Consider the following 24,196-nt stretch of genomic DNA (forward strand, 5'->3'; position numbering starts at 1 on the left):
AAGAAGCATAGCAGGGCCCATATAAATGTTTACAGTTTGGGTGGGTTGAGGCAAATGCCATTAGCAGACATACATTTCTGGGCACAGTTGAGGCAGGCAACAATTGAGCTGGAGATCAGAGAGAAGGGTGCCACTCAAGCTAAAGGCATCCTGTGTGTCATCCACATAAGCTTGAAAGGTGCTGGAGTGTCAGGGGAATGTATGAAGCCTTGCTGAATCCCACCTTTACAGATTTAGCCTAAACAGGAATAGACCTGAGTGGGTCTGAACCTACACTATGGAAGATGGAGTTCTCAAGGTGGTTAAACAAAGTGGCACGAATGACAGGGGACAGGTCCAGAAGGATGAGGACGTCAGGGCTTTTGCTATCAATGTACTGGAGAAGCTTGTCTCTAATGAAAAGTTGGTTAGATTTATTGTCTCTTGCTGGTCAGAATCCAGACTGATATTCGTGGAGCAGGCAATTGGATTCACAGGATGCCTGGAGATGTGACACAGCCATCTTCTCAAGGGTTTTTACCAATGACTGACATGATGGTGATGGGATGGTAATGAGCTGGGACAGTAAAATAATTGGAAGGTTTTCTTAAAAACCTGGCTACATCCTGCATGCGAGGATGTAGCCACCCACCCTCCCTCCCTCCCTCTTTCTCCTTCATTTACATGTTCCTCCGGTAAGGCCACCGCCTTGCAACCCACCAATGTTCTTACAACGTAACCATGATTCCTGTGATATAGCTAAAATATACTACCATAATGTAAGTAAGTAAGCTGTCCTATGATGTAACTAAGAAAGTATGCCTGCCGTGCAATTATAAAAGTATTCTTGCAAATGTAACAAACTGACCATTATCATAACGTCAATGAAAAGTATTCCTGTCCTGTAACTAAAAAGTATTCATTCATGCGATGTAACCAAAACAGCATTACTGTCATGTATCACTGTTACCCCTCCCTGTAACTAAGAACCCCACAAGTAACAGCGCCACAATGCCCGAGGGCTGCATGTGCGCTATACAAATTTAAATAAATAAATAAATTAGAAGATACAGCATGTGAGTATTTTATAGTTCTTAAAGATAAAGTCTCGCCTCAAAGGCGCTGTTGTACAATGTTGTGCGCACAGGAATTTGGGGGGGATTATGCTCCGTAATAGTTCTGTAATAGAGCTAGCAGGGCAATGGTAGACCAGATTCAGAGAGACAGTCCCCCTCCTGAGTGCTACAAAAACATCTAATGGGCTGACCAGCTTGAAGGTGGAGAAGGAGGTTGTAGGACTGACTATGTGTGCAGCACCAGGCCTAGGAGAACTTGTAGAGCATCTAGTCAAGTACACGTGAATAAGGTTGATCAAGTTGTAAAAGGATGACCGGTTCTCTGCAAAAGCCAAGGATGTGAGGGAGAAGGCAGTGCATTCAGCAGGGGACCTCCTCTCCCTGTAGATCCTAAAGACCTCATATGGTGTTCAGGGTGATGTGCTCATTCATCCATTTGATGGTTGGGTAGTTACCGCTTAAACCAGGAAGTCCAACTTATCATCCATAGTATTCGATTTGAGCCACTGGCAATAAATGGCTCGGTTTCTTCACTTCATTAGAGCACGGTCTGGGTAAAACGAATTGTTACATTTATGGAGGAGTGGGTTCCTTCTTCTTAGTGACAATAGGTGCTGGGATGTCAACAGCAATGGTTAATTCACTGTAGAGACTGGCAAGCAAGGCATCAGGGGAAGAAGCAGTGTCAGCAGTCCCACCACAGGTTGAGGTTAAAGAGGCAGCAAAGAAGTGGTAGTGACTGTCTTCATTGGCCTTATGGAGGGGAACCTGTGGCCATCCCCTACGGTAATGGCATTTACCAGTTTGATCAGTAACTAGTGATTAGGTCATGAGAGGGAGGTGGTGTAGATATTAGTGATCTAGAGGGAAGAAATGAGGAGGAAGTCTTTACGGGTATGCCTCTCAAAGTGAGTAGGGGTAGTAGGCTTAAGATTGATTGAGAGGCCATCAAAAGCGTCCAGAAGTAGGGCAGCAGTTTTATTATTGGGTATATCAAGACAGAAAATGAGGACCTTGTCAGATAGATATTGGATGCTAGCAATATCTCTAGCAATTCCTTGAGGTAAGGCCAGGCATCACCAGGCGGCCTGTAGATAGCAATGATTGTGAGAGACAACTTGGCATGCAGGAGACAATTACAAGCTGAGCTCTCAAAAGAGACAGTGTGCCTCATTACAACTCCAGTGGTAGCCATGCCAGTATAAACGGCAGGCTGACACCGGAGTTGTGAATTTTTTCCGGCACCTGGCAATGGGGTATCACTGGGGCATTACAGCCCCGGGCGGTCCCTGAAGCCAGGAAGTCAGAAAAAGTTACTCCCCATTCCCATTTGAGTCACATAGGACTCAATCGGAATGGGAAAGATGGTAGCACCGTCACCATTGATAATGGTGCCGGTGCTACCGTCAAAGTCTGCGATCGGGTGCGTTTCCGCCGCCATGTCAGACCTGGCGGGCGGGTTGGCCCAGCCCTCAAACTTGTACTCTGCTGGTCCGGTAACAACAGTTCTGGTGTGCCTACTGGCACCGTTGTTACCGTACCAGCAGGGTTGTCATGAGCCCAGTGTCCACAGAGGAAAGTCAAGTAGTATGCCGGTAAGACACTTGTTGCTGTGATCTGTGTTTGATCTGCAGGTTGCAGGTTCAAATGATGGCAAGATTGATTTCAGCCTCTCATCCTTACGAGGTCGATAAAGTGAGCACCAATTTCGACTGGGTAATAATGTATGTAAATATGTGCTATGTTAATGTGCTTTGGATAAAAGTGCTATATAAATATCAAATTATTATTATTAGTAGGGATGAAGGCAAGAAAAATAAGGGCCATGCCACACCCCACTTTGCGTACAGTATTGTAAAGCAGGAATTTGATGCCATATGGAAGCAGAGTGCCCATGCTGGTGATGTAGCTACAGGAGAGCTATGTGTCCATAAGCCCAGTGAAGTCTATATCAGGTTCCTCCAGCACTCCTGGATGCTGGGGGCGTGCATAATGGCATATCTGAAATTCATGGTACTGATATTGTAGAAGCTGATGTTTTTCAGTTCTGTTGTAAAATGGAGTGGATAGAGGAGCATGTGAGGAGTGGAGGAAACATGGCCGAAAGAGATGATTGCAGGGAAGACGGGGTGAGCTGCAGCAGGTTAGTGGGGAGGCTACAAAAGCCCTAGAGTGAGCCACATAGGGGAAGGCTAAAAAAAGGGAACCGTTGGTGGATGCAAGGGTTCAGGAGTACAAAGGCTAGGAGTCTTTTAGGGTTGCCCTGAACCATGTCTGTTCCATTGTTGTACATTTTTATGACCATTATTATGACCAGTTTTTGTGAGCAGATGAATCTAGATTGGGGCTTCCATGTATCTCAGTGTTAGAACGTTTGGACAACCTGAATCCTGCCAGGACATGTGGCTTTAACTTGAAGATGAGATTATCTGTACTTTTCTACCTGGAAGCAAAGCTAATGTAGGTGTCAGGTAGCCCTCAGCTGTTTTCCTTGTTAAGGCCTGTTTTATTGTGCACTCCAGGAGTAAACGTTCTTGAAGTAGGAAGTACATTTAGGAGAATTCAACATGGCCATATAATGACAGAGAGAACAGATAGACCAGGTGACATTATCAAGAATAGCAATCCTCAGAGGGTGCACCCAGTCTAATGGTACAGGGCAAGGAGTAATAAATACAGTTTTCAGAAGAGGCCAACAGTGGGTACTAATTGCAGCGGAGGCTAAATGTAGGTACAAATATCAGATACAAATATCAGGTAGGCTTTCATTTAACAATTGTGCACTCTGGCAGATGTAGTCCTATTTGCCTTGATTTGAACCAATCGGTTTAGCCCACAGGTAAACCAATCACGATGCTGGATGATTGATGCCCCAGTGACAGAGAACCATCTACTCACATGCAGAAGAGATGGTGGGAGGTGATATTTGCACGCACTGTTTTTCTTTTACACTTGTTTATTTTAAGACATGGCAGTGACAATAGCAATCAAATGAAGACGTTATGACCAGATGGATAAAGCATGGCCACTAAAAAGGCACAACATGGCTCCCACCCTGTGGATGCAGTGGCATTGATTGCACTCAAATCCATCGGCATGAGCTTGAAGTGTGTTAGAAAGTAAACAGTGGCTCGACAAAAGCACCACACCGCAATGTGGCACAGAGGAACATGCTCTGCATCCAAGTATATCACCTCTGCAAGAGCACATCACCTTATAAATAGTACTGCGCAGCTGTTAGACCCTCGAGTGCCCATTTAGGTGGTCTCTGATGGCATGGCTAACTCTTTTAGTCCATCATTTGAATGATAGTTTTCTAAGCAATGTGATAGGAAACACAATTCTACCTCCCTTGCAGCACAGAGAAAATCTAAAAAGAAACAGCCTCTTCCCTTTAATATGATGGGTATCAACGTTGTGGACACAGCTGTATGAACGTTGTACCGTGTACCTCTCCAGAAGATGAGATGCCTGTGTTGCCAATTAAAGCCATGCAGCCATTCCTCGGGTTAGTATCCCACTGTTTAGTGGGGGGGTCCCTTAAAAGGCATTGAAGGGGCCTACTGTCACCCGACCTCATGCTTGTTTCAGTTTGCCTAAATGACACAGCTGAAGTTGTTCACCAATCCATATGGGGAATGAGATCTGCAGAATGTGGCTTACACTCGCCAGCAGATGTTCTTCTTGGATTCACCTCTGACCTTCATCTCAAAAGACATTCATTGGCTAAAGAGATGGGTTGGAATGTGAATAGCCACTGGTCAAATTGCACATTGGGCAGTTGGAGCTTGACTCACCAAAGTGGTGATGGTCCAGCAGATTCAGGCCACCAATGGACAGCATTATTTTCTTTGCTTCACACAGGGCCTCCCCTTTGCTTATGCAGATGAAAGTCTAGAATGATGGCTGGTGCAGATGAGGGGTGTCATTCAAGCCCCATTGCACTTTCTGGCTCTCTGCTGCTTTTAATATGGTGAACATGGAGACATCTTGTTGAATGTATCCTAAATCGGTTACTGGGATCTGAGCTTAATCTATCAAAGAGTGTTTACGCATTATACATCAGAAGGGAAGCTTTGCCTAACTTATTGTAATGTACACGTTTTGTCATCGGGATCTGTATGGCCTATCCCGTTTAATATGTTCAATATTGATGTCAGACCTCCATTGAATATCATTACCAGTCACCTGCTCCAGCTGCATTTGAATATCTATTCCATGGTGAGCAGTTTGGACATTCTGTGCTATCCACCCCATCACATTATAGCATGAAGCTTTCTCAAGTGTGGTGAGGCTTGCATCCAGGCAACATGTCTCATGAGCACCACGCCCGTTCTAATGATCCCCATCTGCTCAGTTATTATTCTCAACTGATAACATTTGGCTTTGGTAGATTGACCGACTACCTGTAACCATCAGGACAATTCACACACCTTCACCCTTTCTTTCATTTAGGAAACATCGCCGCCTCCACCAAAAACAGGAATTAGGAACATGGCAGTGTGTATGAGTGGTAATTCATTTATTCTTGGCAGGTCTTATCACACAGTTTTGTTATAAAGGAAATAATATATAACTCTTATCTTGAAACCAAACCTTTATTTTAATGCACTCACCTTCTCTGAAATGATTAAGGGGATCCCAGAACAAATTTGTGTCCACAGAAATAAGATAATTTCCTATGCTCCCCCCACATTCCCGTTGGTTTGCAGTATGTTCAGTGGTTCCACATCCGGGATGCCCTTTATGCAATCCTTTGCTGCTTTTGCGCCACCTCTTCTAGCCACTTATTATGCTGCATTATGTCTGCTGCCTTCATACACCTCGCAGCCACGACCTTGGGTTTCGGGTTTGCGTGGAAATGTACAAAACCACAGATCAGTGGAATGTGGTGGCGTGCGTGGCAGAGGTGATCAATATTGAGCATGCAGGTGTATACTACTCTTCTCTGCACATTGACACACATTCTCATTGGTTATGCCTGCAAATTATCCTGGTAAAATGCAAAGACATTTGCACCTGGAAAAACCCACAAGTAAATCTTGTTGTCCTGCATTCTCAATTGGAAGGCCTGCTTGGCATGTACTCCTTTTCACTAACTCACTCTATATGCGCATTTCCTTGTCCATTATAATGTACATTTGGGTGCCATGCACACATTTAAATCTCACACATAAGTCACGACGTTTGCAGGACGTAAACTTGCTCTACTACAGGAAAAGCGTTGTGAAACAGCCCCAAAGAATTTACAATAATTGAAATGATATTTAAGCACTATTTACTTATTGAAAAAGGGAAATGATTTAAGTGTCCAGTATATAAACGGTGTGATCGCCCTAGCAACGTGTTAAGTCAGATGTCTGGGTCCACCAGCCTGGAGATGGCCTGCACATTGAAGGGCCATCACCAGGTGTCTCCAGTTGGCAGCTCTTTGTTGGCCTGAAAGGACCAAACCCCGTTGTAGAAGTGTCCACGGCAGGTTTGGCTGTTGGTACTCCAAAAAGAAAGAAATGTCCGTCTTAAAATTCATCCTGTCACAGGGGTTCATCTCCCAATCAAGAAATTATTTCGGTGGATACCGGGCGAACGGGGCTTCTTCGTTCACACTGTTCTGTAGAAAGAGAAACACACATGGTGAACGTTGACAAATGCAGAGTCAATTTCATCGACTGAGACCAACCTGCACCACCCATTGAAGGAGGCTACTTTACACCTTATTTGAACCCATAAAACGGAGCTTTTGGCCGCCACCAGCCTTTTTTATTATACCACAACACCACTGATTTACATGGACCGGACTGTCTGGCTATCAGTGCATGAACGGGTGATTTTGACAGGCAGCTCTGATTGTGTTGAGGTCACAAAATCACCAGAGTTGCTGCATAAGCTCTGGGAGGCAATAGGAAGTCTGCCCAAAGCCCCCGAAGCATAGCTAACAAGGTGCAGGGGGTTTCATATCTGTCACATCTCAGGCACTTACTGCAGCATGGCAGGTGGGTTTGGGTGGAATCTGCATTTCTATCTCTGTCTCTGCAGCTGTCATTGTTTTGTAGTTTCTTTCGACTTCTCTGCTTCTTTCACTGCCGTTTTGCCCCTCGCAAATTCTACTACTCTTTTCACCCGGGTGTATGTTCCCCATTTGCCCTTTGACCCACACCCCAATATATATTTCTGCTACATATATCTCTTTTATGTCCGAAAATGCAGGATCACTTCCTAGTCGGTTAACATCGGCCACCCCGTGCTGCCTTTTTCTCCATGGAGCTTTTCAGCACCTTTAAACTCACCCGCATAGTTTATATGAGTGTCTTTCTCTCTCTTTCTTTCTATCTCTATCTCTTTCTCTCTCTCTCTCTTTGTTCTTTCATTCTGTGTGCCTTTCCTCCATTATCTTTGGCTTCATATTTTACTTTCCCTTCGCCTTCTCTTCCAATTCCCCTCTCTCTTTCCTTCTTTATTACTGTTAGATACTTTTTCAGTTTTGGCTATCAGGTGGCACCTCAGTGCCATCTATGAGTCAAAACTAATGCTAATTTCTAGGGAATCTAGGGAAATACAGCATATGAGCAGGGAAACAATGCTTGTGTTGTCGTTTGGTTATTTACCCGCTGGTCATTCTAACACCTATGGCCATCCCCACCTCCTTTCTGCCCCTCCCCATACAAAACATACCCTCCTGGGATCTCTTTGAGCTAATTTATCAAGCTTTAATATCAAACCTTGCACTTGAAGGGCCTGCCTGGGATTTTTTAGAGTGGCCTTCTGAAAGCTAATGGTTTAACTGGTGTTGTAAATGTGCTACTGATGTAATCAAAATGCCTTAACCAGGTCTGCCTTCAGCCACTTCATTTATAAGATCTATGTGTTCCATTCAATTACGTCCTGTTAAAAACAAGCAGTAACAAAGCCAGCAGTTTAGGTTTCTGTATAGGCATTAGGTAGGCATGTGCCAGACACTTCTATCATATGTGTAGATACTGCACCATGTTCAAGCTGCTACCATTAATAGCCAGTTCGTAACAATATGCCAATGCCTGGCAAAAACCACCCTGTGGGTCAACAGTAGCTGACGGGGAGAGCAAGACAATGCATGCGATGGGGGCACTATGCCTGAATGAGGGCGAATGTGCTTGATCGTGAGTGGAGGGTTTGTGTTGGAGGGTGGCTAGGCCTGATAGGGTTGTCTGTGCTTGAGCCATAAAGTACACCACTGTATGTTATGGTTTGATTGTGTGCAGGGGGCTAACATTGCCCAATTGAGTGGGATGGGTGTGGGTTTTAGGATGTTGTGACTACTCCACAGTGCTTCCGTAGAGCACCAAGGACTACACACGGGGAGGAGGGTGGATTCTAGGCCTATCCTGTGAAACCAGCCTTTACTGCTACTTTGCAATGGTCCTCTGTTCACTCATCCCTTTGGTGAGCACCTACCCTTCCTTTTTCCCCATTTCAAGCACTGTCCAGATCACCCCTCTATTTAGCCACGTCTTTGCCCTAAACTGAGCAAAAGAATTCCTACGGGAAGGGTGGCAGCAGTTTCCTTTAGCTTACCCTGTAATATTGTACTTCTCATTTCAGTCTCAGAAAACCCTTCTTATGAGCCCCGTTACCCTTTTTCTGCCCCTCACAGGAATTATTAATATAAATATGATTCATGTTTCAATTCTACACAGCTGCCAATTGGCCCCATGTCATGAAAGCAAACCACACCCAGTCCTGGCTTTCTATCAAACTGCATTCTCCCCGCGGGAACCTCCATGACCATAGACAAGAGATAAGCTACAAGTCCCAAAATGACTGTTATGTTGGCTAAATGGCCACACATGAAAGAAGTGGGGCTCAGGGCGTGGAGCCACTTACCGGCTCCTGGCAGCCGGTCGGGAGGGCTGGACATCTATGATTTACCATTGCATGAAGCATACTAAAGATAATCAAAACATTTTCTGATGACTTTTTATAAAAAATAAATAAAAATAAACAGTACCAACCCGACCTGTAGGAAAATCAAGGATAAAAATGGGCAATTAGAAATAGAATAATTGTATATATGTTTTGTACATAATTGTGTAACGTGTAAGCCCAATGGGTTCTCAGGGCCTGATTGAGCTGTGTTCTTTGTGGGATACAGCAATAACACTTGCATTCACTATCGTAGGTAAATGTGTACCATGGGCACTTCGTCCAGTTTCTGGAACTGTGGTCCTCCCCGCTGGCAGAACTTCACTGCCACGACCACCACAACAATAGCAAGGATGGCTGCGAAGATACACAGCACAGCGACCAGGCCTGGGTTCTTCTGGGACAGAGGGTCCTGCTGGGGAGCAACTGGAGGACAAATAATGAAAAGGACAGCTGTCATTGTTTATTGAGAAATATAGAATGGAAAGACTGTTTGATTGTTTAAATACATTTGCAATGGGTTTACAGACTAGTGAACTTGCATGCAAGAAATAATGCACCATTCAGAGCCCTAGCAATTTAAAAAGTGCACTGTCATGAATATCATATTAAACTAATTCATACCCGGTGTAGCAATCATTGATTGGGCAATCTCTCTCTCTCTCTCGCTCTCGCTCTATCTCTCTCTCTCTCTCTCTCTCTCACTCTGTTTCTTTCTCTCCCTTTCTATCTTCCTCTCTGTCTCATCACTCATAGGGCCTCATTACGACCTTGGCGGAGGACCATGGCGCTATTAGCACCATGGTCCATGCCGCTAAGGTCCCAACTCCGCCATGGTGGATGGCGGAATTACCGCCCCATTCCAAGGTGAGTGGGGCGGTAATTCCCCATTCACCAATGGCCCCTTCCCCACTCCCATTTTTGCCCCATAGGGCATAATGGGAATGGGGAAGGCGATAATTACGGCACCGTAAATTACGGTTGCCGTAATTATCGCCAAGGTCCCTTTGCGGCATGGTTTTTAACGCCTGCAAAAAGCAGGCATTAAAAACACCATCCCGCAAAGGGACCTCGGAATCAGGCGTTAAGGGTCGGCACCGTTTACGGCTCCGTTAACCTCTTAACGCCTGACTCATAATGAGGCCCGTCTCTGTCTCTTTCTATATGAATGAGAGTCACATTGTCTGGTTTTGGCTTGCTAAAGCCACCCCAGGCCTTGTTGGCAACTTTGCAACTAGAGAAAAAAACAGATATCATGAAAGGGGATGTGGTGGGGGGGTGCTGTTTTTTGTTGCAAAAACCCCTATTAAAAGTCAACAAAAGGAAATTATTTGTTCACTACCATTAATGCTATGATAATTTCTAATCACTTCTCATACATGCTTAAGTCATAATAAAAACGTTAGTCCTGTCTTTCTTAGCAAAGCACATTATCAAATCCTATTATGGAAAAAAAAAAACTTTTGAATAAAAGGGTATCATTTTGGGATAGACAGTGTGATACACAAGTATTATATTCTTTATAAATACCCCTATGAGAAAGGGGAACGGGGTATTTAACAGCAGTCAGGGTTCCAGGATGGTTTGCATAAAATCAAAGAGCATTTTGGGATCATAAGAATGACCACTGATACATATATTTGATAAATAAGTCAGTGATAAAAGGGTTGCAAGCTTGAATCATTAAGTACATAATGCACACTGGGCCTGGCGCTCACTTCACTTGTCACAACATTGTCTTGACATTAATATGTTAGTAACACTGAACCGCATCTACTGTTGGAGCCGCCAATGGATTTGGATGTGCGGCTGGCATGGCTGTGACTTCTGTGGTCTCAAAGTAAGGATGACTGTCTACATGCTCAGTTCCCAGTGTACAGACATTCTAAAAGAGTTACATATATAGTATTGATAATATACCAAGTAGAAATTATGACAATAACATATTGGGGTAGGTTACATGTAACAAAATAAATCAAAAACAGGTTTAATTTTCATTGGGGCAATTAATAACACAGAAAGTAATGTTGGGCTGCACGTTCAGCGTTCCAAGCAGGGCACAAAGGTGTAGGCTGTGAAAAGCCTATTAGCATGAACCATCACGGGAACAGATTGAGGGTCGCACAGGAGAAGGAGCACATATTGTTTTAGTTCTGTTTGACACATATTAGACACTCACATATAGCAACAAAGAAAGAGGAACACATGTACTAATGTTGTGGCTGCTGAGGGTATAGATAGGGCAGTATTCTAGGCTCTGTGTTTAACTGATGTAGGTAATTGTAGGGGCTGTATTGTGTGCGAGAGGAATCGAGGGAGGCAGAAGATGAGACAAAAAGGTGCTGTGGTAACAGCGAGGTCAGTGTGTTAGTAGGACAGGAGTACCGCCATTTTGGTAGTGGAGGCCCAAGAATATTATTAACAGGATACAATGCAGGCCCTGATGTGGAGCTGTGGCTCTGTGCAGTTTGCTTGAAAACCAAATCCACTTTGCCATTCCCTAGGAGAGAAGCTGAGGTCAGAGGCATCCGAGGTGTACAGACAGCCGCTAATTGTATCCATTAGCAGGGCCTGAACGTGTTGGGAATGAAATGTGAGCGGGTAGGGATGAGCCCTGTTAAGGACAAATTCATGAACACAGGACATAAGGTTCTGTGAGAATTTAAGAGCACTACTGCCCTGCCCAAGAGCGGTCATCTCATATGAATTACACCAAGATACACAACCAAAGCAAATACACATTCCTGAAAGTCAGATACAAAATAGCGGTGCCCAGTCACCTCATTACTAGGCATCTGGGGTTTGAAGGAGATAAGGGGAGAGCAGTGTCTGGAACCTCTTGTGATTGAGATAAGAGGAGCAGAGGTGTTGAGGAGCAGGTACCTGTCTTCTCCTTAGTCCCCACCCCCTTGCCACCATCATATTGGAATGACAGACAAAGAGCCATGATGCAGAACCATGCCTGAATCCTTGCAATAATCCTGTATCACGCTGAGTATATGAGAGATGATATGTACTCAGACAACCCTTCAGCGTGTACCCTCAAGCTGACATTGTGGAGGAAAGTTACCAAGGAGGATGTACTTTTCTGAGCTGTCGAAATACAGCCAAGAACAGAATGGGTGTAAGTTACAAAGTCCAACGACAGCAAACGAATGTCGTAAAGAGGATATAAGAATCTATGCTGAAAAGATATGAAAATACTTAAGAATGACAATGTAACTGAAGCACTAAGAGAAACATGTACTCTATGATACAGTACTTGCGAACATAAAGAAGAATGAAGTGACTCACTGGTCAATAACTGCAAATACAATGAAATGCAAGGTAGGAAGAATTAATAGAAGCTTGCTTATGAGAGGTATTTATTCATCTAGCATTATAAAAACTCAGTGTAATCAAAAATACATTGTAATCTTGCTTGAATCGGTTTGATGAGTGTTTATTTGCCCTGCTTTACTTCTTTGAGATTAAAGCAGTATTTTACCATCTCCTTTGAGTGTGTCCGGTTATTTGGTCTGAGATATTTTATTGTCAATTCCATTCAGCAGACAGACGCTTCAAGGTGCTAGAGCACATAGGTGATGCCAGTAAATTAAGGCCGGGGAGGCAACTTGCGTGTACCACTGTGTCTTGTATAATGAGAAGGCCTATTGTTTTATGAAAGCAGAGTTGGCCTCTCCATTTTACTTTGGGTTTGTCTGGAAAGGAGGGGTGCATATCACATGACAGTTTTGAATTATCAATATGCCATTATACTTGAGTAACCAATCCTATACCTGAAACTGACAGTGACAATGTAGATGGAAAACATGATAGGGGAGTGGGTTTAGATGGTCTGTGGCCAATCGGTCCAGGGACTTTAGAGGGGCATTAGCATATTCTATAATTGTTATCCAATGAGGGTGGTGGGTTAACGTTGTAACCTATGTAACCAAATGTGTATTTATCCACCCTATAACCTTTTACTCTGTGGGATGTGACAAGCTCTGTGTCAGTTCAGTTCTACGAGATCTGAGACCTTTTTGCATGTAGTAAACCTTGATTTCTCTTCCAAAAACGTGCATATATAAAGGGTCTGTGTCTCTTTCATGCAACAGTTCATTGAGAGGCCACCCTCTACACAGGGAGTTTCTTCTTTCCTCAATCAAGGAGTTTAAAAAAAAATGTTTAATGGATTCTTTGTTCAGCCCTATTTCAGATTCATATCATGCCCTTTGGCTCCCTCCCCCTGTGCCATAAATGTGCCAAGAACCAGACGGGTGTACAGAAAATATATTTATATTACTTTGAATTACAGGTGATGGAGATCACACTAAAACTACACATGCCACCTTCTCTGTGGCTCACAATTAAACTTATTTTATACAAATAAATCACGCAAGTTGGTTGGGAAAACTCAAATCACAATACTTTACTTTATACAGATTTGAATTCCAGGAACAATCAACACTGGTCAATCAACAAAATCAATTTACATATGCAGTGCTGTGCAATTTTGATTTTCCTACATGCTTTAAAAGGCTTTACAATGTTGGATACATGAGGTCTCACCTTTTCAAGCACTTCTCCCCAGGTGCCAAAAACGTAGGCATCATTTACATGCAGCACACTTCTATTCAAAGGCCAGTTCTAGGGATTGGGGACTGTATAAAAGTTTGTTTTTCAAACCGGCTTCACTTAAAGGCCTGTGTTGAGGAAGTTAAACAGTAAAATGGGGATGATTTAGGAATTTGTATTTTCATAGCCCCCTTTCACTTAAGGGCCAGTGTTGGGGAAGTGGTCAGTTTAGGGATTGTTCTAGTTTAGGGACAAGGACACCCCTCTTCTTAAACAAGTTGGGGTCAACAGGATAAATAGGATTACCTTATTACATTATAGGCTATAGTTTTTAGCATACACTGGGAATGAGCTTTGTTAATTTCGAATGTTAACAAAAATCCCCCCAGGGTGTTTTGCTAAATGGGAAGTAATTACCTTTATATTCAGTCAAATAGGGTAAGGATCTACACAGTTCCCCCTCGCCCACCCACTAATGGAAAAGAAGACACCAGTGAAAGGGAATGGGTTAATTAAATAGAGCCCTCCCCAGCTACTTACTTTTATACCAGGGTTTCAAATTGGAGTCTTTAAGTGCAATCTGGGACGGAGAGGTAGACTGGAAACCGCAAATCATTTTTCAAAGTAGCCCCATATTATACAGTGTGAACAAGGTGAACCCCTTTCCCATTAAAACAATGAAAATGACAGAGATAACCACATAAAAGAGGCCAACTTGGAAATCTCTGGAGTTCCCTGTAGGCAAGTCTTCGCGTGCAGGGAGGGTCACCACTGCAATGACGGTATCTGATATGGGATTCAGTTGTACTGTGCCTCTCCTATTGGTACACAACTTACCATAGAAGAATTGGAAAGAAATTAAGAAAAATCCTGCAATAATGAGAAGAGTGGAAGCTGATGATCCATGTCCGGCCTTGCAACTTAATTGCTACTTCTCTTTCCTTGCAAAAGTAGCACAGTTCCTGCTGGGCTCGGATGCACTGATAATACTCTTGGCTAGGGCAGTTGTCTCCTTGTTGAAAGGGCGCTGCAGCTGTAGTACCAATGTAATGGTCTTTGGCTGAAGGGGAGAGAGAGAGAGGCAGATCTCTGTAAGGATGGCCAGACAGGGGGAACAAGGCTTCAGTGGCTTCATCCTCAGTCCTACTAGAATAGGCCGGGATTTGTTTATGTGGGGCACTACACATGGCACATTGTGGAGATGTAGTCTTGCGAGACATCGGGACGCACTGCTCGCTAGACTTGACGGTTGCTGCACGCTATTGGCAGCACACAGAGATTCTGAGCGTGGGCAAGTACGGAGCACAACTACCATTCCATGGCCTCAATGAGCACCGTTATTTGAGATGTATTTGGAGGCTGTGGGCAGTGCAGTCTACATGCCTTTGAGGAGGAGGCCATGCTGCTTAATGCGCTGGGCCTGGAAGGTCAGATAATCTTTGCAGGGTTGAAGCCCAAAGAGGTGCAAGATGATTATGATGATGTGTACAAAGAGCCTGTGAGAAGGATGTTAAGAGGTTTTCGATCAAGGAGAACCTCATGATGTACAGGGTCAGGTTTTACAGTAGGAAGCAGAAGCCCGTGGAACCAGTGGATAACTACATAATTAAGAATAGGGAACTGGTGGCGTTGTGTGACTTCGGGCGGCCTCTGAAGACAATATCTGCAACATGTGGATGGTACACACCAATAGTCCGAAGGTTCATCTTGGTGAAAGAGTTTCAACTGGATAAGGCTGTTCATATCACCAGGGCAGTAGAGGAGAATTTGTGCAGGTGCAAGGAGTTGGCATGAAGCCTCCCGGTCCCGAATATGCATGCCATGCAGTTCAAGGGGAAGAGGGATAAGTGGCAGCACGAGACAAAAGATGAGAAAGGTGGTAGGCGGGAATCGTTCAAGTGTCAGAGGCGCACCAACACCCGCCACCAGACGAACGACAGAGAATGTCCAGCGGGGACCAAAGAGAGTTTGAGTTGCAGGAGGTTTTGACATATTGCAATAGCTTGCAAGTGGGGTGGTAAGGTGGTAAGGAAATGACTGAGTCAGTACCGACTGATGAAACGAGGTTGAGTCATCAAAAGAAGAGGGGTGTCCCACTGTCATCATGGTGGACAGCGGTACGGCTGAGAGAGAAACCACACTGCATCATCAAGGGCAATGGAAATTAAACAAGGATGATGGTGGATTCTGGCTCAGATCTTACAATACTACCGATTGACACATATAAAGACATGGTTGGCAAAAACAAGGTGGAAGCACGGACAAAGAAACACAAAGTCTTTGGAGGAGCTACTGTGAATTTGCTAGGCGAGAGCCTGGGTACGTTCAAGTTCAAAGGGAGAGTGACGAAGACCAAAGTCTACTTTTCTGAGAAGGGTCCGGCCGTAGTGGGTTGGGATGACCAAGCTAAGTTGAAGATCAGGCTACACCCCACATGTCGGATCAAGTGCTATTAGTGATCACAAGAGGAGCGTTGGTGTACCGAGAAGAATTTCCCCAAATATTCTCCGACAAGCTGGGGAAGATTAAGAACTACATGCCCAACATAGTGCCTAAGCAGGATGCCGTGCCAGTGAAGCACAAAGTGAGATCGGTGACGGTGACCACGAGGGGGACGTCACCAGTACAACTGGGCAATATGTTGAAGGACACCACGATAGAGACCATGGAGTCATCTGAATGGCTATGCTTAGTAGTACTGAAATCCAGATAAAGAAACAACACTCAAAAGACATACAAGTCTGCATCGATTTATGCAGCCTAAATCTGGAAGTGTCACAGACAGGTACTCGCTCCACGGTATAAATGAGCTGATTCTTATGAGGAAGGAGGCAAAGGTGTTCTGCTATGAGAGGCACATATCACCAAATCAGCCTTTATAAGGAGTCGAGGGCAGTGTTTATTACCCCTTTTGGTGCCTACAAGTTTAGCCGCATGCCGTTTTGGCCTGTCATCTGCGGCATCACTGTTTCAATGCACGATGGACTCCTTTCTATGCAACATTGGCAATGTGTCATATTTCCAGGACAATATTTTGATTTATGCGGAAGATGGGGAGACGCATGGCATTGTGCTTCGAAAAGTGCTAACCAAGCTACAAGAAGCAGGGGTGAGGTTGCGTTTTGACAAGTGCATAATCAAAGCTAAAGAAGAGGAGTGCTTAGGCTACAAGATCTCCAGCGAAGGGATCAGCCCAAAAGGAACTTGGTGCAGGCCACAGTGAAGGTGTCAGCGCCTACCAACAAAGAAGAACTGCAGTTGTTTTTTGGCGTGCCAGTATATTACACAAAATTTGTTCCCAACCTTTCAGAGGCGACTGCACCTGTGAGGGCGTTGCTGAAGAGGGTGTGGAGTATGAATGACATGAAGAGCAGTCATAGGCATTTGAGGATGTCAAAGAGGGAATCACCCAAGCCCCCTGTACAGCACTTTAATCCACTGTGGAAAACCATCATAAGTACTGATGGCAGTTCCTATGAGATGGGGTGATGTTGAGACATTGTGGCGTTTGCGTCCAACGCACTGTTCCAGGTGGAAAATAACTATTCAGCAGTGGCAAAGGAGATGCTAGCATGTGCCTGGGCAGTGGAGTACTTTAGGACATATGTATAGGGCACTAAATTTCAATTGGTCACTGACCACAAACCATCGGTCCACATGCTCAGTCTGGGAGGGTCACAAATGTCCACGCCTCACCTGGCCCACATCGCTGCCTTGCTGAAAGAGTACACATATGAGATTGTGCAGATTGTGGGCTGGAAGAATATCCAAGGAGACTGTATGTCCAGGCTGCCCAAAACAAGAGATGCAGCGACCGACTTCAAGTACAAGTGTCTAGTTGCGTCCTTGGAGGATCTCAGAAGAAAGGAGTTCCTCGAAATGAGAGAAGGGGACTGGAAAGAAGAAACAGCAAATGATGTGACGATGGTAAAACTCACAGAATGGGTCAGAAAAGGGTAGTCTGACGAAAGGACGATTCCTGAAGGCCTGCAGAAGTATTGGACGGTGGCCGAGGAAATTTCTGAGAGCGAGGGACTATTAATGAAAGGTGATCAAGTTATAACACCAGTTGGAATGAGGAAGATTATCACATGCAAGGCCCATGCAGGGCACTTGGGAAGCAACATGACGAGGAGACAAGTGGGAGAGTCCTATTGGTGGCCTGGCATGGACCAGGTCATAAGTGTCATGGTGGAACAGTGTCATGAGTGCTTAAACAGCGACTAGAAGCTGAAGATTTGTCATGACGCGTGGGCAGTGGCGGCTGTGGAAGACATGGAAAAGAGGCTAATGGCCGCCGCGGGAAGCGCAGCAACGGTCTAGTCTTCCTTATTGTTGTACGTCATTGCGCCGGCAGTACATGTACTCGCCCATGGCGGCGCGATGACGCGTTGCAACCCTCGTCCACTGTGGGTCCTAACGCTAGTTCGCCGTTCCAGTCCTTCGGTGCTTACAGCGTCTTTCCTGCTTCCCTGTATCCAGCCACTCCGCTCCTCTTCTACCTTTTCTCATTTTTGTCTGTGTGTCCCCCGCTTCAAGCTGGTTTCCCCGCCTTGGTTGCTTACCTTCTCGCTCTCTTGGTGTTCCCCCTTGCAGCTGTTCTTCCTGGCAGCTTCTGCCTCCACAGAGCAATTGTTTACATTACGTTGTATTCCTCGGCTGCTTCCGGAAACCTTCAGCTTCGAATCATCGGTCAGCTGGGACAACTTCTTTCTCCTGCTACTACTGCAATCCCTTTTGGCAGTCCTTACTCCAACGGAGCAGCTATTAACATCGCACTCAAGCTGCACCAGGGTTTTTTAGCTTGGCTTTTCCCTGGTTTTGGGGCTTGCTCCCTGGGGGTCCCTCTGCCAAGCTATTGACCTATTGGCAAGGTGGCCTCCAGTTGAGCTCGTCCTAAGAACTGCGCAAAAAAGTCAGACACCACCGGGAGGGAAAGGAGGACGATATCTTCGGATGATTCCTCCGAGGACATTAATACAGGTGAGGAAGAGGAGGAGGAGGTTTTTTCGGGCATTGGACAGGGGGTCACTTCGGTTAGTCCTGGGAGTTCCTCACTGAGTTTTGAGAAGATTAGACAAGCTCCATTGCATCCAACAGAGATACCGGAGGGCATGTGGCACAAGCTGGGTCTAGACTTTATCGGTCCCTTGGAGGTGATGCCACCGGAGCACACGCGGGGCAGGCCGAGGTGGTCGAGATGATGCAGCAGCGTGGGAAGTGCAGAGAGAATCGGCCTCAACGGGAGAGGAAGAGACCGGCACGATTTGCAGACTTTATTATGGGGTAGAACCAAGCTGCTCAACAAAAGAGTCTCACAAGAGGGGGGGGGGCAATGCTTGGAAGACTTGATGGCTGCTGTGCACAGGGCAGCATGCAGGGAGTGATTTTCAGTCCGGGGCAGTGCGGAGCACAACTAGACCCCAGCGCTCCTTCTCAAGATTGGAAGCAGACCTCTTATAGCCTGCACAGCTGAAGTCCTGGGACTGCTGTACTTCAGGGGAGTTGCTAGGTCAGGAAAAGACCTGGGGCTAAGCTGATGTCAGAACTGTTGGGACTAGGGGCTAGCTAGCCTTTTGGCTGTAGCTCCTGAGATTCTCTCCGGGGCTACAACCAAAAGATCAGGGGCTATAGCCCTCTTAGCCCCCTCCTAGCAATGCCCCTGCTGTACTTTATTGTATATAGTTTGTGGAAAGCTCATTCCCAACCAGTTGTACTAAGGGCAATAAAGTGGTCAACCTCGTATTGGCCAAGTGTGCTCCGTTAGGCCAGAACATAAGATCCACTGCCAGTGCATAAGGTGAGGGCAATGTTGGGAAATAGCAACTTACCTCTTGAAGTAGAATGCAGTACAATCCCCTCACCCCTGCTGTGCTATCAGGGGCAGGCCCATCACCTCTCAGAGTGAGTAGCCTGTCAGTCAAGGCCCATATTTCAGCCTATTTACGATGGGGGAGGAGCACACTATGCACAACAGATTGTACAGAGTATTACCAACACGTTAACACCACACGGTTTAGTCCATATAATGTATAGGTACAGGCGCGGGTCCTCTTAAAGGAGGCACCGTGTGGTAGAAATGGTTTCCATTGGACATTTTCACGAACAGCAAGCACCCTTTGAAGAGTGCACATTAAATGGAACTAGTTATAGAAGGTAACATGCTGCCACCAAGTGGTCGATATTAAATACTGCCTACATGACACGTGGACTGGGTGGATCACATCGAATAGGAACTGTGTTACTAGTAGAGTTAATTAAATATTCCTCTCCCGCGTATGCGGGTCGCGCTACTGACGGGTTTGAGTGGGAGCTCACTAATCTTTGCCTTGTGACAATGAGGAGAAAGGGTCAGGCACGCACATACTGAATTCCAGTTGTCCCGTCTCGCGTTCCAACCAAACCCTGTCCCACTTTTAGCACTCTACACATTTTACACGTCACCCACCAACATAGCACAAAACATTTTCAAAACCCACGCCCAAGCCCATTCGTGTGGATTACGATGAAATCGTTTGTAAGACAAAATAGCTGAGCAGGATGAAAACACCCGGGGTTCCCACACGCCCTCTGGCAACACGCACCTAACATGTACCCCACGTTCCCGACAAAAGTAACGTCGAGTCTTACCAGCACACACACCGCGTGATTTCTATCTGCACAAAGCTACATATAAGGTTCGGCTCCTTGGCTGACCAGCCTTACCAACTAATTTCAACCCTCCCTTCTCTCTTGTACAACCGAGTTCCAAGAAGTCGTCAGAATTCAAGATGCTATGTTAAGTTCGGGTTCAAATGATATAAGCATACGTACATAAACAAAAGTGCTCAGGCAGATGTGAGCTGATACCCCAGTCACTGTGGCTAGGTGTCCATTCAGTAGAAAGTTAATTTAAATTGAGCATCAGGAGGGGCGAGAGAGCAAGGGAACTCCAAAGGATGGCCAATCCAGGACCGAGCCAGGCACAGCTAAGGCCATGTCAGGACCTAGCCAGGGCAGAGCCAGAGCCAAGGCCGGGGGTCTGGCCTGGCTCTAAAAGCCAAATGGGAGACGAGGCAGTTAAATGCTTGTGGGAAACAGAGACGAGTGCAGGTGTTTTCATGCATGGCGGCGTGGGGGTGGGGGTGTGGCTGAGAAAAGGTAGTGGTAGCCCTGTGAGGGGATGGGCGTATGGGCAAGGCCAGTGTTTTGATGATGGTGCAGTGAAAGGGGCTGGGGATTGAAAGCGGTGTAGCTGAGGTGAGGGCTAGCGATAGGGACAGCAATGGTGAGAAAGTGGGGTAGCAGCGCTAGGGAATGTGGACGGGACAGGTACCATTTTTTGGGGGGTGGAACAGAGAGGGGAGACTTAGGAAGAGAAAAGTGGATGGTGTCACTGGTGTGGGAGGGGGCTATATGATATGATATGGCATTTATAACGCGCCTATACACAAGTGTTTCAAGGCGTGACGAGGCAAGAGAGGAGGACACAGGGCAGACAAAGACAAGGATCTTACTAGGCCCGGTGACATTGAGATTGCGCAAGTGCAGGGGAGGGGAGAGAGGGTAAGTTTGGGGGGCAAGGGGGCGGGGGCAGTGCAATACATAGGATCAACAGTAAAGAATAAATAAAACAAATAAAAAGGTAAAAGTGTGGCCAGCTAGTGGCAAGTACAGGAGTAAGTGCAGGCAAGAAGTTTTTTTCAGGGAGGCTGTTCCAACGGGAGGCCCCAGTCGAAGAAAGAGATCTACCACCAACTCGTTGCTTCGAGAAGCAGCTGACACTGAAGGAGTTGGAGGCGGATGAGCGAAGAGCTGGAGAAGGAAGATAGAGTTAGAGGTATTGAGGCCCCAGACCCCAGAAGGCCTTGTGGGCAATGCAGAGGGTTTTGGAACTTAATCCTCGCAGCCACTGGGATCCAGTGCAGATATTTAATCCCTGGAGGGATACTATCTCTGGGCTTGAGGCTAAGGACAAGTCTTGCAGTCCTGGTCTTGATGAGTTGCAGAGAGCAGTGAGTGGAAGCAGGCGAGTTAAGAGGTCCCCTTACCACAGCACCCATGATGGATAGCACCAACCAGTCAATAAGCCCCATAGTGATGTATCAGAAATAGTATCTGTAGGTAGGAGGGGCCCAGGTGGACCCATCAGATGTGTATCCACCAATTAAGTGACTAAAATCTGAATGTTCTACATGTAGCTCGACTAACTAATTGACCTCAATCCCTTGTAGTTTTCGTAAATTGATGATGTAATGTGACATCATTTTGTAACAAGACCAACTGGTAATTGTTACAAGAGCTACAAGAGGAAATCCTTGAATTGTGTCCCGGTTTGTTTTCATTATCTGAATAAAGCTGGGTTTTGACATGCACCTGAGTCCTCCATCATTGAGTATTTTTCCTGACTGTGTGATCCTTGGCACCTCCTTAACCCATGCTTGATACGTGCTGTCTATATGCTCTTTAGTTGCCAATCTCCACCAAATGCCATGCTGTACCAGGAAAGGAAGGGCTCCTGTCTTGCCACCGCCAATCAATGAGTGGCTGAAGGGATGACGAAGTCAGGAATCCATACTGCACGTGCAGCCCACACTCAAGAGCATGTTTCTTTTCTTTTTTTTTTTAAATCATTCCATTCCTGGGTCCAGGAAAGGCTGGCTGCAGTTTGTGCTTATAGGCAGACCCTGCTTTAGACAGCCACAGACCAGAAATGAGAGCCAGTCCAGAGCTACAGCGTTGACCCGGGCTGGTACCAGTCCTGTCAAACTAACCCAGCTCTAACCATCAGGTTTCCGCCATTCTCATAAACTCAGCTTAAGAGCATTCAGAAGCTTGGAGCCCAGGACACTAAGAATGATGCATGTGTGTTTTGTGGGTGAGTGAGCAGGACCACTTGTATAGCACACACTGCGTAAATGAATCACCTTTTGTGCACTTGATTGATGACTGGTGAATTGTGCCTGTGTTATGCCTGGATTGAGGGGCCAGGAGCGGCAGGTACCTTGGCCTTTTGCTGCAGTATAACCTGTGTAAGGAGTATATTGTAATATTTAAAAGTTGATTCTGATCACCACATGGAACCACAGAGAGATTTTAAGTCTTCACCTCAGAGGTTGCATGGAAGTTTTGTAGACTGTCAATGAGCTGGCTTAGAAGGCTGATGTAGATAACACTGCCATAGCCACACTACGCCTTAAACAAGATTCACAATAGGATCATTCAATACCATGTCGCTGGGCAAGATCCTTCAGAGCAAGGGCAATTGATTACCTGAGCCTTTGCCCTTTTATTTATCTGGGGAACAAACGTGAGATCAGAATTAAAATGTGTCCCATTTCTTTTTACATTCTGTGAAATGACGTGTGAAATTCCCAGAATCGAGGGCCAGGGGAAAGGCCAGGCCAGGTGTGTCTCTTACTTCATCTTACCAAGAATTTGAATCTCGGTTGCTCTGATAAACAGAGCAGGCTCCTGTTTATCCATGCATGAATTAAAACCACCCAAACCTTCACAGATGTTCGTCAGGCATCTACACTTTCATCTAGACAGATGTGGACCTTGGTGTCATCAGCATGCTCCTATAAGAGTAGTTGGTTTGGCTTTGTCCCCTGTGCCAGAGTGGAGATATAAACAGGGTAATTCATAGAATTTCGCAGAAAAGTGTCGCAAGCGGCTGGCGCAGAGTGTCCGCGTGCGATTGTCTGCGCCAGGCACGTGCGCTAAAACCGATTTCCGCGCACAGCGTATTCATGGATTTTAGGCTCCCAAACCAGCCGTGGGGCAGAGTATCGCAGCGACCCTGCAGCAGCGCCAGTAACGCCCCCAAGAACGCCCTCGCGCAAGGAAAAGCCATCAAAATCGCTAAATCATCGCAAAGGGCTGCGCTAACCCTGGACCAGTTTACAGGGCTGCCAAACAAGGAACGCAAAGCGGGTAACGTGCATATCAGGGGTACGCGTGAAGTTATACACGCGATTAGCCAGGGTGCCAGGGTACGTGTATTTCAGGGGTGCGCGGGAAGTTCAACACGCGATAGTCCAGGGAACGTGTATTACAGGGGTACGCGGGAAGTTCAACACGCGATTGTCCAGGGAACGTGTACTACAGGGGTACGCGGGAAGTTCAACACGCGATTGTCCAGGGAACGTGTATTACAGGGGTACGCGGGAAGTCTTACATGCGATTAGCCAGGGCACGTGTAATACAGGGGTACGCGGGAATTATCACACGCGATTTGGCAGGGTACGTGAATTACAGGGTTGCGTGGGAATTATCACACGCCATTTTGCTGGGTACGTGTATTACAGGGGTGCGTGGGAATTATCACACGCGATTAGGCTGGGTGGGTCCTCACAGGTGTTCCCTGTACACCCTCCACGGCCCCTGCAGGCAGCCCACAAAACAGAGGACTACCCTGCACACCTGCTCATGTCCCCCTGCACCCCCACCCCCCAGCCACCAGGGGCACCCACCACCAGGCCCCTACCCATGTCTCCTACCACCCCCACCCCCCAGCAGTGCAGGGGCAGCCTCCACCAGGCCCCCACTCATGTCTCCCACCACCCCCACCCCCCAGCCACCAGGGGCAGCCTCCACCAGGCCCCCACTCATGCCCGACTCATGTCTCCCACCACCCCCACACCCCAGCACTGTGGGGCACCTGCCAGCAGGCCCCAACCCATGTCACCCACCACCCCCAC

General features: G+C 46.3%; 1 protein-coding gene across 1 annotated transcript in view; it reads right to left on the bottom strand.

The window, feature by feature from the left end:
• Window positions 1–5,560: 5,560 nt before the first annotated feature.
• CIST1 (colon, intestine and stomach enriched 1) overlaps window positions 5,561–24,196 on the bottom strand; it is a 340,200-nt gene continuing 321,564 nt past the window's right edge. The window contains exons 3-4 of the mRNA XM_069649264.1: window positions 9,223–9,380; window positions 5,561–6,666 (exon numbers count right to left, since the gene is read on the bottom strand). Of these exons, the coding sequence (XP_069505365.1) occupies window positions 6,619–6,666; window positions 9,223–9,380 (206 nt within the window). The 3' untranslated portion in view covers window positions 5,561–6,618. The remainder of the gene's footprint in view (window positions 6,667–9,222; window positions 9,381–24,196) is intronic.

This window comes from Ambystoma mexicanum, chromosome 1p, assembly GCF_040938575.1.
Source record: "Ambystoma mexicanum isolate Mex_15411 chromosome 1p, UKY_AmexF1_1, whole genome shotgun sequence".
NCBI lineage: Eukaryota > Metazoa > Chordata > Amphibia > Caudata > Ambystomatidae > Ambystoma > Ambystoma mexicanum.